The following is a 14719-nucleotide window of genomic DNA, read 5'->3' as shown; positions in this document are numbered from 1 at the left end:
TTAAGTAGTATGTATATAATAGTTGAATAGTATGCCTGTATACGTATATACTTTATTTTCTTTGAACTTGAATCGCTCGTAAAAGAATGAAACTTAATTTTAATAGAACTGTTTATTTAATGTCTACAAAATTTGAAATATAACCGATTGTTTAGGTAGGAAAATGTATATGAAATGAACATTAAATATTAAAATCTTAGAAATTAGAAATATATCTAATTTTATTAATGTCTAACTCAAAATAATTATCATAGTTTTATGAACTTTGTTAAAATTTTAACTTCAGCTGACGCATAAAAAAACCTTGCAACGCGTAATAACTAAATATCTCCGATTTCTGTTAACATTGTTTTGTTTATGTCGACACTTTAGAAAACCATTGGGAATTGTTTAGTTTTGGCTCCCCCAATGTACCTAGTATATTTTCTATGCTGCTAGAAAAGGCGTTGAAGTAGATAATTGAAGCTTTTTTACTACCCATCATATTTTAAAGAACGGCGGAAAAAAAACACATAATTGTAAAAACTATACTAAATAATGTCTTGTGTAATAGAATACAATTACATAAAGCGGGAGAGTTGTGTAACTCTGCTATTGTACTGTACAGTTGGTTACAAATGGGTCACTGTAATGTATTTTATTATTAATTGTATATACGAAAACACTTCTGAACGGAGATGGTTGGTCAGCACTCAGCCAAGGATATTTTATATTATATTTATATTATTATAATTAATACTATAGGTCATTTTCCATCCATTAAATTGAATATATTCACTTAGTTAAAAATCATCTAATCAACTTTAAAAATGTACAAACAGCTTACAATTTTAAAACGTCCATAAATCGGTTAAAATTTAAAATATCCTTCATAACCTTTCATGATGCGTTACGAATGTCGTCACCCGTTAAATTTTTTTTTGTAGTTTGACTCACTTTGAGTTATATGTTCAATTATTTGTGTATATAGTGTATATCTATATAATATATACTTCAGCCTATGATAATGCTATTAAAACAACACTTATTTTACAATATTATTATTAATGTTGAGTTTAGGTAGATAACATTTAAGCTGAATATCTTGTATGTATTATATTAAAGGCTAGAGACTTGATGCACACATCTACCATTACAAATAAATATTATTTTCTTCTTTGTTTATTCAATTGTTTATGGATACATATGTTTTGTTTTGCCGAATAATCATTTAAATACCAAAGCGTTAGCTCAGCGCAGTGAATATTATTCATTTGTTGTTTCTACGTCCGACATCGTCCTACAATCATGATTAAAAATATTAATAATATTTTCTCTATATTGTTGATGTTAACTTTTATTGGTTGTATATATGCTACACGTAAGTACCTACATATTTTTATTTTACTTTACTTCATGCATCAAAGATTATTATTAAAGGAGAATAATAGGACGTATAAAATGGGCTTGATGTCCTCTTCAAAGCCAAATATTTTACAACCTCATCATTTGTTAATTATTTTTTACTAACCATTAACTATTTTGTATCTAGTTAAGGATGATTGTTGGGGTAAGTATTATTATATATTACCTTACAACATACATTACACATATGGCATGTATTAGTACAAAAACAGTGAGTTCCACTTTAATCATAATTTGATCACTTTTCTACTGTATAATTATCATTTATACAAAAGTAAATTGGATAAGTATTTTAATTTTATGCAAATATGAAAAATAAATTATGCATGGCTAATTTTTAAATTGTATCGGAATCCTGTATTATAGTTATATTTGTGTTTGTAATTATTTTTTTCAAACATATGTATACCTAGCCATGTACAGTATGTTACTTTTATTAAATTAGTAAGCATAAAAATAATGAATCATTGAATAAGGTAGAAATTAGGGTACCGCTCTGAAAACCTGGTTTTGCGTGAACTATCGTTTACGTAATTAACCGACTTCGACTCCACAATAGTTCTCTGATATTTTCCTAAGGTCTTATTGAACTTTTCAATGATTCACAATAAATAAACATTTTTGTATGATGAGATAACATATGCAATTGACCTACAGGTGTTTGATCATTTGATTAGAGTGTTATATTATAATATTGTAATATTATATTTATAAATTATAAATTAAAAATATTTTATGTTTTAAGATGTAATATTATTAATTTTATGGTGTATAATAAATACTAATATACACTTTTAGTCAAAATTCCATGTATCTATGGTTACTTGTTTTAGAGTTACACAAAAAACCAAATTCGATTATGCGTCAAAATTTCCATTTTTCAATAAATTTTCTTTTGTTCTACACGGCGATTTTGAAAACTACTAAGAAATTTTTACTTTCAACCCCCCAAGCTCCAAAGTACCAACTAGATTCACTTTCCTATTTGAAAAGATACAGTAAAAATAAAAACACACATCATTGTAAAATCAATACATTTATCACTCCGCTCAGAATCTAAAATATTGTAAATATTCATTGTTATTTGAAACATCATATCATTACAGCTGAATTGCGAACTGGTGGTTTTTTAAAATATGTAAGAGGAAGTGAGTATTTAATTTAGATCTTTGAATATCAAAACTATTTTTTATAGTAGTATGCCAATCAATGTATTTATGTTTTTTCTTAAGAGGGGCTGCACATCAATTTACTGTCTCCGTCTTATAAGTGCTTAATATTGCCAATTTACGCTCAGAAGATCAGGTTTAACTCGGTTGGTTTAAAAATTAAAGTGAATCGACCTAATATGAAACTTGATGGCGAGAACATTAACTGTGTTCGTATGTTGGTTTTTTTTATGATTGTTCAGTTCTTAAGTTAAAGTGCAAACGAATAATATTTCTCAATTATACATCATAATAAGTAAAACCGTATTATATGATATTCGTAAAAAATATATATTATGTATATAAAAAGTAGAAATCACAAAATAATCTATACTTGAAGAGGAAATGTTTAATTGTTTGTAACGAATAAACTTCTAAAAAATAAAGGGTTTAAATCCCTTGTTTGAGAACCTAGGACTGGGCGATTTTTCTTTGGCAAACCGATTATCAATTGTAGGTTCTAATCGATGTTACCGGTTAAGCGGATATCCGATTAATAAATCGATTATTGAATTAATCGATTTATTATCAATCGATTAATCCAGTAATCGATTACTAAATAATCGAGTAATTCAATAATTCAACAATCGAACTAAAAAACCGATAATCCCTAAAATTGTGTGCACTACTTTGCGTAGAACGAAATTTAAAAGTGTATTATTTTAATTAAACCTTTATAATAATATTATGTATAATTTTATATCTTCACATTTTTTTTTATATTATAATTGTTTTTTGTTTTTTGGAATCGACCTAATATGAATCTTGATGGCGAGAATATTTATATCATAAGCATAACAAAACAAATAAAAAACTGTTAAAAGTTAAAACTGTTAAAACATATTAAGTAATGTTATACATAAAAAAAAAAAAAAACAATCAATAATCAATTAATGAATATTTTTTTTATCGATTGATCGATATTAATCAATTTAATTGAAATAACAATTAATTGGTGTAATAAGATATTGTAAAATACCGATATAATCGTCTAATTATATGTATAGTCGATTAATTTTTATAACCGCGCAGGCCTATGAGAACCGGATTGGACCTCTTATTTACCTTTTATCGGCAAAAAATGTCGCCAATCTCCTTTCCCGGTAGTTTAAAACTCTAATCTGCCTCTGTACCAAAATTCGGGGAATATTAAGCTTTTACAAATGTAGGTAATCTCCTACATAGACATAGTTTTAACTCCAACAAACGATAATGAAATAATAATTTTTTACGAAAAAGTCAAATTCATTTTTAAAAAGGTGAACAAATGGGTATCGCTTGTACCGCTTTCGTGTGCTCCTAGCATATACTTATATAAATTAACGAATATAATAATTTCCTCCAGTTTAAATCGTTTAATTATCATTCATAATTAAATAATGTATTGCAATATTAAAAAAAACCAAAAGACTTTGGTTTATAGGTAAAAAATCAAACTAATGTAAAAAAATAATTTATTGAAAAATAATACATCTTCGTATTTTGGGGATCAAAAATAAAATATCTGCCTTGCAATACATTAATACATAATATTAAACAAATGAATTCAGCTGCCTATAATCTAAATAAATAAAAATTTAAATAATAATCGTATTAAAATAAATCGTTTACCTAGACACAAATTGTTTGTATCTTATCTATAAAAATATATTTTTATATTTATTATTTCCAAGTTATCATTTTTAGCTCTTTGAGCTTTTCATTCCAAAATCGTGAATTCAAATAAAATGTTGGAGTGTAGGATGCTAACCTATTTGTGCCCAAAAATTTAAAATTCCAAAATTATAAATAACGATAAACAAATAATTGGTTGTAGTTATTACGTTTCAATAATATAATAATAATATATTTATTTAGCAAATCTACAAACCAACAAACAGATCATAAAAATAATAATAATATATATATCAAAAATAATAAAATAGATTTGCAACTCCCCTATAAGCATGATTGATAAAATATAGACTTGTTGACAAGTTAAAGTTGTTTATTGTAAATACTCTTCAGAAAAATATGACCAAAATGACAAAATCATTATACAGTCTCTCGCGAAGGTGCTCGCATGTACGATTGTCGATCACGTCTGAATACAAGCCGTTTTATTTCTGCATTTATAAAGCGTTCTTTCTCTCCTACCTTCTCCCTGCCAACGACTTATCCGTGGTCCACGCAGGACGTGCGTCAATTTATTATCTATAGCTTCTCACGCCTAGTCGTTCCGAGAATCATATCCCACTATCGTATATTACAATTTATGTTATACACCATCCGTTAATATTTAGATACTATGCATTATATATATATATGTAATAAGTAACAATCATATAATCATGTTCATATAATTATAATGTATTCTTATATTTTTACTGTAGGGTTTTTTGTTAAATGTTCAGAAATTTGTATTGCGTTTTATTAATACATATAGATATGAATTGTGAGTGCTCGGCCGCCTGGCCGTTGATTGCCACCCCCCTTTCTTATATTATGTAAATACCTGTTCAGGTGAGATTGTACGTCTTATTAATATTCAATATATTATTATTATTTAATGTACGTAAAGACAACACGGATTGTAATAATAGTATCGTCTATTATGATTCGTTACACAAGTGCTTAATATTGCAAATTTACGCTCAGTACATCAGGTTTAGCTCGGTTGGTTTAAAAATTAAAGAGAATCGACCTAATATGAAACTTGATGGCAAGAACATAAACTGTGTTTGTGTGTTGGTTTTTTTACAATAGTTCAGTTTTTAGGTGAGTTATGATCATTTTTAATTCACAGTTTAAAATATACGCATAACATACTGAAAAATTGAACAATAGTAAAAAGCACATAACAAAACACAGATAATGTTCTTACTATCAATTCACTCTATTATTTTAACTAACATAGTTAAACGTGATCTGCTGAGCATAAATTTACTATGCTACGCACTTGTAAGACGGAGACAACAAATATCTGTGTAGCATCCTATTATTAATACTCTTAAAACTTATAAGTTATCATATAGCACATACCTATTTTGTGTATTCTATGCATTCCTATTTTTCAATGAGCTGAAATCGAGACATTTTACAACGACATAAATATTATAATTTAGACGGGTATATTAACAAAGATCCAAGTGAAATCGAAAGTATAATAAACACAGAGTGGAGTAAGTATACATTCATTATTTATACAAACATATTTGATAATTTTAAGGTTCATGCCATTGCAATTGACATTATTATCTACTTGCATACCTATGTTTACGGTTTTCCTCACAGATATAGGTAGATACTAGATACTATCTATATTCTATACCTACCTATCTGTGGATTTCATCAGTAGTCCGACAACTGTCGAATAATGAATAATAATGGTATAGTTTGTTCATTAAGTCATTTATTTTGGATACTCAATACAATAATAATATGTAAAACGCTCCCGTTGCATTTTACATGGCACTGTGGTAAGGTTAGTATCGAGGTAGAATCACAAAGTATCGTTAATAACAAAGTTTACTTATTGATATATTATCTGCTTAGTATATGTACGTACTGGCTAATCACTTTCCACGTATCATAATTATTGTTGTAGCGAACTGCAAGAGATCCAGATGATGTTGTTTTTAAATAAATAATTGAACACAATTTTCAACAGTGAATAAAATTATAGTGAAAAAAAATTAATAAAAAGGACAGTTCCGGACTTGACTATTTTTGAAAACGTGACAATAAAAATAAAATATGTACCTATTTATAGTATTAGATAAGAATGTGCAACAGATAATACAATAAAAATACGTACAATATAATATAATATACTTAACTATAGCTGATCGCGAGTAATGAAACATGATTTTTTTAGCTGTAATAGGAGTTGTAATAGATTGGTTGCTTTGGAGAATTATTTGTCACACTCTGTATACGAGATTTAGGAATTATATTAGTGGAGGAATGGTTTTTAGAATTATTTTTCTACATAATATTGTCTTTGAGGTATGTCATCGCAAGATAACGTTAATCGTCTGCCTGTAGACCTTCGACCGGCTGTCGCGGGTCGAACTGACTGTCAATAACGAATTTAATTAGCTTAATTAGATAATTAGTTTGAGTACTAAATTAAGTAAGGTGGAGTTCCTTCTCTTCATCGAGATGTGATGTTTGGCTGGGTGAAAAGTTGATATTGTTTGGTGAGTATGTGATTTTGTATGAAAAAACTGATGAAAGTATGATATATAGACACGTGGTCGCAGGAAAAGAAATAATAGTGGAACACTCTGCGTTTCATTATAGCCACTCGTCGCCGTTGTCCGCGATCCGACGTAGTGGGATTGGCATCGGGTAGGTTAAGTTGCACTTACTGCGGCGAGTTACGCCCAAAAGGAGTTGTACAAATACAATTTTTTTGAATGTTGTCATTTTTTACGGGCCATGAATCACTAAGTGTGCGGGATTAGCTAGTTATAATATAGCTATATATATTATATAAAACACTAGATTTTTCGGGACTTGTAGTGTTTTTATAGCTTATTTTTCCAATGACTATTATAATAGGTAAGGGGTTGGTGGTAGGCGGTAGATCTCTCATAATTTTTTCAGGTCATGAAAAAATAATATTTTTTTAGTTTATTTAAATGGTTGCCATTACATATTATGATATTATTATGTGATTATACAATAGTTTGTATTACTATTATACCAAACTATTTTCAAGATAAGAACGCACACCGCTCGGGCATCCAAACGATAGCTGCTGAAACCTTATCTTGAAAATAATATAGTAGTAATATACTAATATGACATAACAATTTTTTTACAAACATATTTTTAAAAAAAAAACCATTGACGCCAAATATATTATATTTTATTCATATTGTATTAATTGTATTGCTTATTAGATGGCAGCATCCCTGCAGAACATGAAGATAAAAGTAAGTAATCGTAATCTATGTTTTATATGGATTAAGTACGATTATTATTGTTTAGAATATTGTATTTCAATACAATTCTGTTTAAATTGGTAAACATTTTTAGTTGATGAATATATTTTATTATATGACTGTGCATCTAAATAATAAATGCGAAATTCAAGCTAAGACATTAAATTATTTCAGCGTATATGATAGATTTCGTCAATTTTTGCAGTAAATGTAAGAATTATTAAACTGATTACACCACCTACATATTACGACATGTATTATAATATTTCTGTGGAAAGATGACAGACTCTGATATGTACATTTTTATCATTTTTGAATTATCATTTAATTAGTTTAGAACCATATTATATTTCAAGTGGTGGCAAAATACGATATGTTTCTATTGTGTGTGGCATCATCTACATTCAAAGACCAAAACTATTATTATCATTATTTGAAAATATATATAGTGCCAAAACTAAGGTCAAGAAATGCACTTATCAGCTTCTTACATCATCCACACATTTTATAATTTACTAAAAATTATAATACACACTAAATAAATACAAAAATTTGGTTCTATAATTATATTCAAGCCAAAAAATAAAAATGAATTTAAGTCAAACTGTTTTTATTTTGTAGACCCAAATTTGAAGAAACCAATAGAATTTTGTATATCATATGAAGAAGTCGGAAACCCTAATTTAAGATAATATGATGGTTAAATGTAAGAAAATTCGTACATTATTAAATAAGACGGTTTTTATATTGTGGTGATTTATATAATTGTATTATATATTTATTACTTATCTTAGATAATAATACTCAAATTTTATTTGATATTCTAATAATATTGATTTATTTAATAAAGCATAATTATTTTTCTATAATAATATTATATTAAGAATTAATAAAGTCTCACCATCATTATATCTTATACCTTTGTTTGTTTTTTTAACAATATGTGTGTTTTGTATTACTTAATACATAGTTGTAGAATACATGTGTACGCATGTGATGAACCTTACTACTTTAACTTAACAGTCAATTTACTTAATTATCTATTTAAGATATACTTTTTAAAATACTTTTGTACAGTGTGCCAAGCCGTTGAACTTACTATGAAATGGAGGTGTTTTTGTTATTTTAATATTACTTTGATCTCCATAGCTGTTAAATAACCATGAACCAAAAGGAGGACCATTGTCTGATACTATCTCTTCAGGTAACCCAAAAAAATGCAAACACTTCCTGCAACACCCTAATTAACGATTCACAATTTGTTTTTTTTTAACAGTTTCACTACTATATATTTCTATATGCGTCGATCACAACCAAAAACGTATTGCCTTCCAAATGAAAGAAATCAACATGCACTCTTTGCCATGGTTATTTTTTGTTGACAGGATTGTAGTGCCAGAGGTATTAAAGTGCCATAGTTATATCATAGTTAACCATAGGCCACTTTGATATAACCTTCTCTTTACTTACATTAGAAGTCTGATCACATATTTCACATCCTTTACTAAGTTTTTCTATATCTGTATTGATATTTTTCAACCAAAATACACTTCTTGCTGCCATTTTCATTCTTACTATACCTTCATGATCTTTATGTAGTATTCAAAAATGTTCTTTTTTAATACCTCTGGCACTACAATCCTGTCACCAAAAAATAAGTAATCATCCTGTGTACTTAAACTATCTTTTAACTTAAAATAAAATTCAATCTCACTTTCTACTTTTCTAGGCCATCCTTGTAATACATAGTTATAAACTTTGAATAATATTTTATCTTTTTTTAATGCTTCTACTACATCTGCAGTACTTAAACTAAATTAGTTTGTTATACATAATCTACTAATAACATCATCTTCTACATCAGTACCTGTATTTAATGGTAATCTACTTAACGCATCAACATGAACCATTTGTTTACTTGGTCTATACTGAAATTCATACTCATACATAGATAACAACACTGCCCATCTATGTAATCTTGATGCTACAACCACTGCTGTACCTTTCTGTGGACTAAATATTTCTCTTAACGCTTGAGCATCTGAACATATAAATTAAATATAAATTGTTTATAATGTTTAATTGTGTTTAAAATTATTTTAAATTTTTTCTCTGACCTTGGAGGTAAATCAGATAAAATATAATAATATAATAATCAAATATCTTTCACAAATATGACATTTATCAGATTTATTATAATAATTATTTAATCGTTCTATGGGTTCATGATCCAAATTTTTATACCTTGGATCCAAAAATGACGCGATTTGTCAAACAGAAACTCTGCTTTCTGAATCCCACTCAAGATTAAACCGTTCTTTAATATCAGAAATAATAGTTAGCTTAAAATATGTTATACTTTGGTCGTCATTATCATGTGGTTTTAAATGGTTGTCTAAAAATTTTTTGAGCAATGGCCTTACCATTGTGATACGGTTCCGCAATGACGCCAGTACAAAGTACAGGCGCCGGAGCTACCTATCTGCACCTTACCAACCACCACCACGAGCTACGACGATGCGACAATTTCGACTCCCCCACCATGCCAAAAGGCACGAGGCGTGACGGGAAGGCAAGTCGCGCTGGACGAGTACCGGCCGCCGGCGACAGCTCTCTCGCTTACCATCGATCCGACCGTCTTCATATCGGTTTTGTTTTCGGCTCTTCATATAATTAGTGATGTGAGCTCGGTAAATTTACCCGGTAAAATTTACGGGTAAAAGTAAATTTACGTAAATTTTACCGAGCTTTTTTTTACCCGGTAATTTTTTTTTACCATTGAAAAAAATTGAGTGACCCCTTATTTTAAATGTTTTTACAAGTGGAATACGTTTATTTAGTTAGCCAGGGTAACATATTATACGACTATAAAATATGCAGACACTGTATTTTAGTTTATTATCTATATGAGTTTATGACTATATTTAGATTCATTTAAAAAGTAAACACTGACAGTGTGACAGTGTAGTACCTAGTTAGTACTAGGTACCCTGTGTATTAATAACATGTGCGATTGCGCGAACAAGCGTGATAAATATTATCGTTGTTTATTTCCAAGTTTTAAAATTAGCTGACGGTTATCGGTGTTATTTGTTATCATTTATTACTAATTATAATTATTATAATATTATTAATTACTATTTTATGTTCCTGATTACGATTATCATAAATGTATGAACTTAAAGATTAACGACGTAAATGTAAATTACCTATATTATATTTTATGAAAATTATTTCAAAATAACTAATAAGTACCTACTTAAAAAATGAAACCAAAAATGATAAAAACCAAATGCTATATTAAACATGGTGACAAGTATTTGTGTAAATATTGTGAAAAAAGTTACAAGGAAAATGTTACAAGAATGGCTCTACATATAAAAAAAGAATGTACAAAAGTACCAAAACATATATTGGACAACTTTTCATCAAAGTATTTACGTAAGTAGCTCATCAATTTCACATACCTAATAATAAATAATTTATAAAAACCTTTGAACTATTCTTAAAATATTATCTTTTTTATATTTATTAGGTACTTATGTTGAAAAACCTAATGAGGAAAATAGCTGCAGTAATTTGACCAATTCGACATGCACACTGACACCACCTGAAGTTGATACCGAAAACTCAAAAGTGTCTTGCCAACAAAGTGTATTAAACTTTGTTGATACTATGAGCAATGAAGAAAAGGTAAAATAGTTAATTATTTGTATTTATATCTGTAAAAAATCATATTATACATTTTAAATGGAAATATAATTTGATAAGTATTCATTATACACTACTATTATTAATACTATTACAATAATACTATTTGTGACTTAAAACATAATATTGTATAGATAAAAGTACTTCAAATTTGTTATTTTTATGATAGGAATTATATTATATTTAAAATCAAATAATTAAATTAATTTGTGGGAATACAATGTATTTCTTATAGGTATAAGTATAATGTATAGGTATAAGTATAAATTTAATGTACCTATGAAATAATGTTAGAAATTTGAAATTATTTTAGTTGCGTCTGGATGAGTTAATGGCAAGAGCTATATTTTCTTCTACTGTACCATTTTCAATTGTAGAAAACACTCATTGGATTAATTTTTTTAAGGCTCTAAGGCCAAGTTACACACCTCCTTCACGTTATGTCTTATCCAAAAGACTTTTAAATAATGAGTATGAAAGAATTAGCTGTGAAGTCAACAATAAGATTAAAAACAGTAAAGTTTATGGAATTCAAATTGATGGTTGGAGTAATATAAGGTTAGTTAGCATCAAAAAACTGCATCATAGTAAAACTGTAGCATCAATATTTTGATTTATGTTGAAGTTAGTTATAATTTTATTATTCATCTACATTATTTTAACCTAATTTAACTTGGTAAATAGCTAAAATAATTTTAGTTTATAGTTTGCCATAATGTTCAAAAGATTTTAATGTTAAATTAAAAATGAATTATTTATTTAAACTAATTTCAATAGGTACCTAATTAGTGGTAATAACTTTTAGGTACATATTTTTTTTTTACATATTTCTTTATTTAAACACATTGTTATATTATTACTTATTAGCTTTCATGTATATTATTATCTTATATAAAATTTTAAAAAATAATCATATAAATATTTCAGAAATGAGTCCATAATGAATATCATAGTTACTACTCCAAAACCATTTGTATTTAAAACAATAGATTGTAACACAGAGCGTCATACAGGGGAATATATTGCTACTGAACTGGGTAAAGTGATTGATGATTTGGATAGAAATAAATGTCTTGGAGTTGTTACAGATAATGCATCATCCATGAAAAAAGCATGGATACTTTTACAAAAAGATGACCGTTACAAAAATTTACCAATTGCATTTTATTCATGTATTTGTCACACTTTAAATCTTTTGATAGCTGATATAATTAAATTAAAATCATGTATGGAAATTGAAAAAAAATCTAAAAACATAGTCAAAAATATAATTAGCAGTCATATTCTTAAAGGTAATGTATTTAACAATAAATTATATATAATATAATATATAATTGTATTATAGTAGCTATTTAAAATAATATACTGTACCTGATGTAGTAATGTATTATTGTATGACTTTTTAATAGCCAACTTTACAAACATTCAAAAAACAAAAAAAATTGACTGTTCCTTAAAACTACCAGTTAAAACAAGATGGGGTTCACTTTGTATATGCTTAAAGAGTCTTCATAAAAATAAAAATGTACTACAACAGCTATCTGTCTCTGAAGATTTAAGTGTAAGTGATATTTAGATATACCTATATAAATGTTATAATATTTACATAATATATTCAATAAATGATAAGAACAAAAACTAACAAGAAATATTATTGATCAAATTATTTTGTAGGTCATTGAAAGACTTGACAAAAGTGTAAAACAAAGTATTTTATCAGATGAATTCTGGGAGCTTGTTGAAAGTATTATTACTCTAATTAGTCCAATCACTATTTGGATAACAAAATTAGAGTCTGATATACCAAGGTTGTCTGATGTTCCGGCTGCTTTGAATGATATAAAAAACAATGTTATGTTGCAAATGTCTACTTCTCCTTTACTCTTAGAAGAACAAAATATTTTAAATGAAGCATTTGATAAACGTTATGATATGGCTATTCATCCGATTCATTATGCAGCAAACGTCTTAGACCCAAAATATCAAGGGAAAGATTTACCTCAAGGATGTGATGTAGAGGGAATTGTTTATATACAAAAAGTTGCTGATAAATTATTAACACCAAATGAATATAACAAGGTAAATATACAATTGTTCTAAATATTTCTGTATTATGTTTTTTCATCAAATAACTACCTATTTCATAGTTGTCAGTGTTTTATTATTAAATAATAATATTACTTTGTTAAATAAATTATACAATTAATGGGTACTATCAATGAGATCATATTAAAATATTATTGATTTGTAACCTATTGTTTTGACTAAAAATTAACTGTTTGTAAATTTAATATTTTTGTATTGGTTTTTTGTGTATTTAATTTTCATTATATTTTACAGATAATAATTGAACTAGCTGAGTATCGTTCACACGAAGGATTATGGGCTAAAGATATCCTATGGAACAATATTGATGATATTGAAGCACGCATCTGGTGGAATGGCCTTTGTTCAAACACAAGTCTATCAAAAGTAGCATCTGCTATTCTTTCCTTGCCTGCATCCTCAGCAGCTACAGAGCGTTCTTTTAGCTCTTATTCACTCATCCATACTAAAAGGAGAAATCGCCTCACAAATTTAACAGCCAAAAAGTTACTATTTATTTATGAACATATAAATAATCTAGACCTGGAAGTGTCAAAACACTCAAAACCGGTAAAAAGTGTACAAACAAACCAAGAATCTTTAACCATTAACAATGACGATGATGAGGGTTCTTGTAGTTATCAGGCTTGTAGTTCTAGTAGTGAAAACGAGGAAGAATATTACAATACTGATGACATAGTAGTAGAGTCTGAAGGAGATCAGTATGGTGAAACAGATTCAAGTGATGATGATTTTTTTAACTCCATTAAACCTACTCTTGCTTAAGTAAATATATGTTCCAAACTTAAATTAAATTTTTTATTATTATTATGTATTAGGTACTGTATAAGTCTGCAGACAGTTTTGTTATTGATTTAAGTTTTCTTGTTTTTTAAAGATGTGTTACTTATTTTGTTATTTGGTCTGTTGTTTATTATATTATAAACTATTAATGTATTTGTTTTATTTTGATATAATGAATTATATAAAAAAAAAACAAAAGTAATTGAACTATTGAAGTAATGTTTTTATGTTTAATACAAGTTTCATGATTTATTTTACATAATATAGTTTTCTGTTAATTCATAAAAATGGTGAAAAAAGGTAAGAAATTTGATACATAAGCTTTGTTTGAAATTTGAAGAAAAATTTCACTTAAAATTAGTTTTTTTTCAAAATTTACCAATTTACCAAATTTTACGTAAATTTACGTAAATTTTACCGGTAAATTTACCGAAATTTTTTTACCGGTAAATTCCACATCTCTACATATAATACGCTCCATATTCGACAACCATTTTTGTCAGTTTCTACGTATATTTTTACCACGGCTCTTGCCACGCCGTAAAACACATCGTTCGGTGTTCATTGTAGTACTAT

At 27.5% G+C, this 14719-nt stretch overlaps 2 protein-coding genes across 2 annotated transcripts; both read left to right on the top strand.

Moving 5' to 3' along the window:
- The first annotated feature begins 1230 nt into the window (after positions 1-1230).
- LOC100573042 lies at positions 1231-8459 on the top strand. Its single transcript, XM_003243862.3, has 7 exons — positions 1231-1360; positions 1532-1549; positions 2511-2552; positions 5717-5773; positions 7502-7534; positions 7718-7753; positions 8165-8459. Exons 1-7 carry the CDS (start codon positions 1288-1290, stop codon positions 8233-8235), a joined length of 330 nt encoding a protein of 109 aa, XP_003243910.1. The 5' UTR covers positions 1231-1287; the 3' UTR covers positions 8236-8459.
- Positions 8460-10767: 2308 nt separating this feature from the next.
- Positions 10768-14231, top strand: LOC103309162. Its single transcript, XM_029492585.1, has 6 exons — positions 10768-11236; positions 11568-11812; positions 12182-12546; positions 12664-12815; positions 12929-13333; positions 13595-14231. Exons 1-6 carry the CDS (start codon positions 11219-11221, stop codon positions 14123-14125), a joined length of 1716 nt encoding a protein of 571 aa, XP_029348445.1. The 5' UTR covers positions 10768-11218; the 3' UTR covers positions 14126-14231.
- The last annotated feature ends 488 nt before the right edge of the window (positions 14232-14719 follow it).

The sequence above is a fragment of the Acyrthosiphon pisum genome, chromosome X (assembly GCF_005508785.2).
Source record: "Acyrthosiphon pisum isolate AL4f chromosome X, pea_aphid_22Mar2018_4r6ur, whole genome shotgun sequence".
NCBI classification, from domain to species: Eukaryota; Metazoa; Arthropoda; class Insecta; order Hemiptera; family Aphididae; genus Acyrthosiphon; species Acyrthosiphon pisum.
The sequence above is the reverse complement of the archived record's forward strand: the minus strand, read 5'-3'. Positions and strand labels throughout refer to the sequence as shown.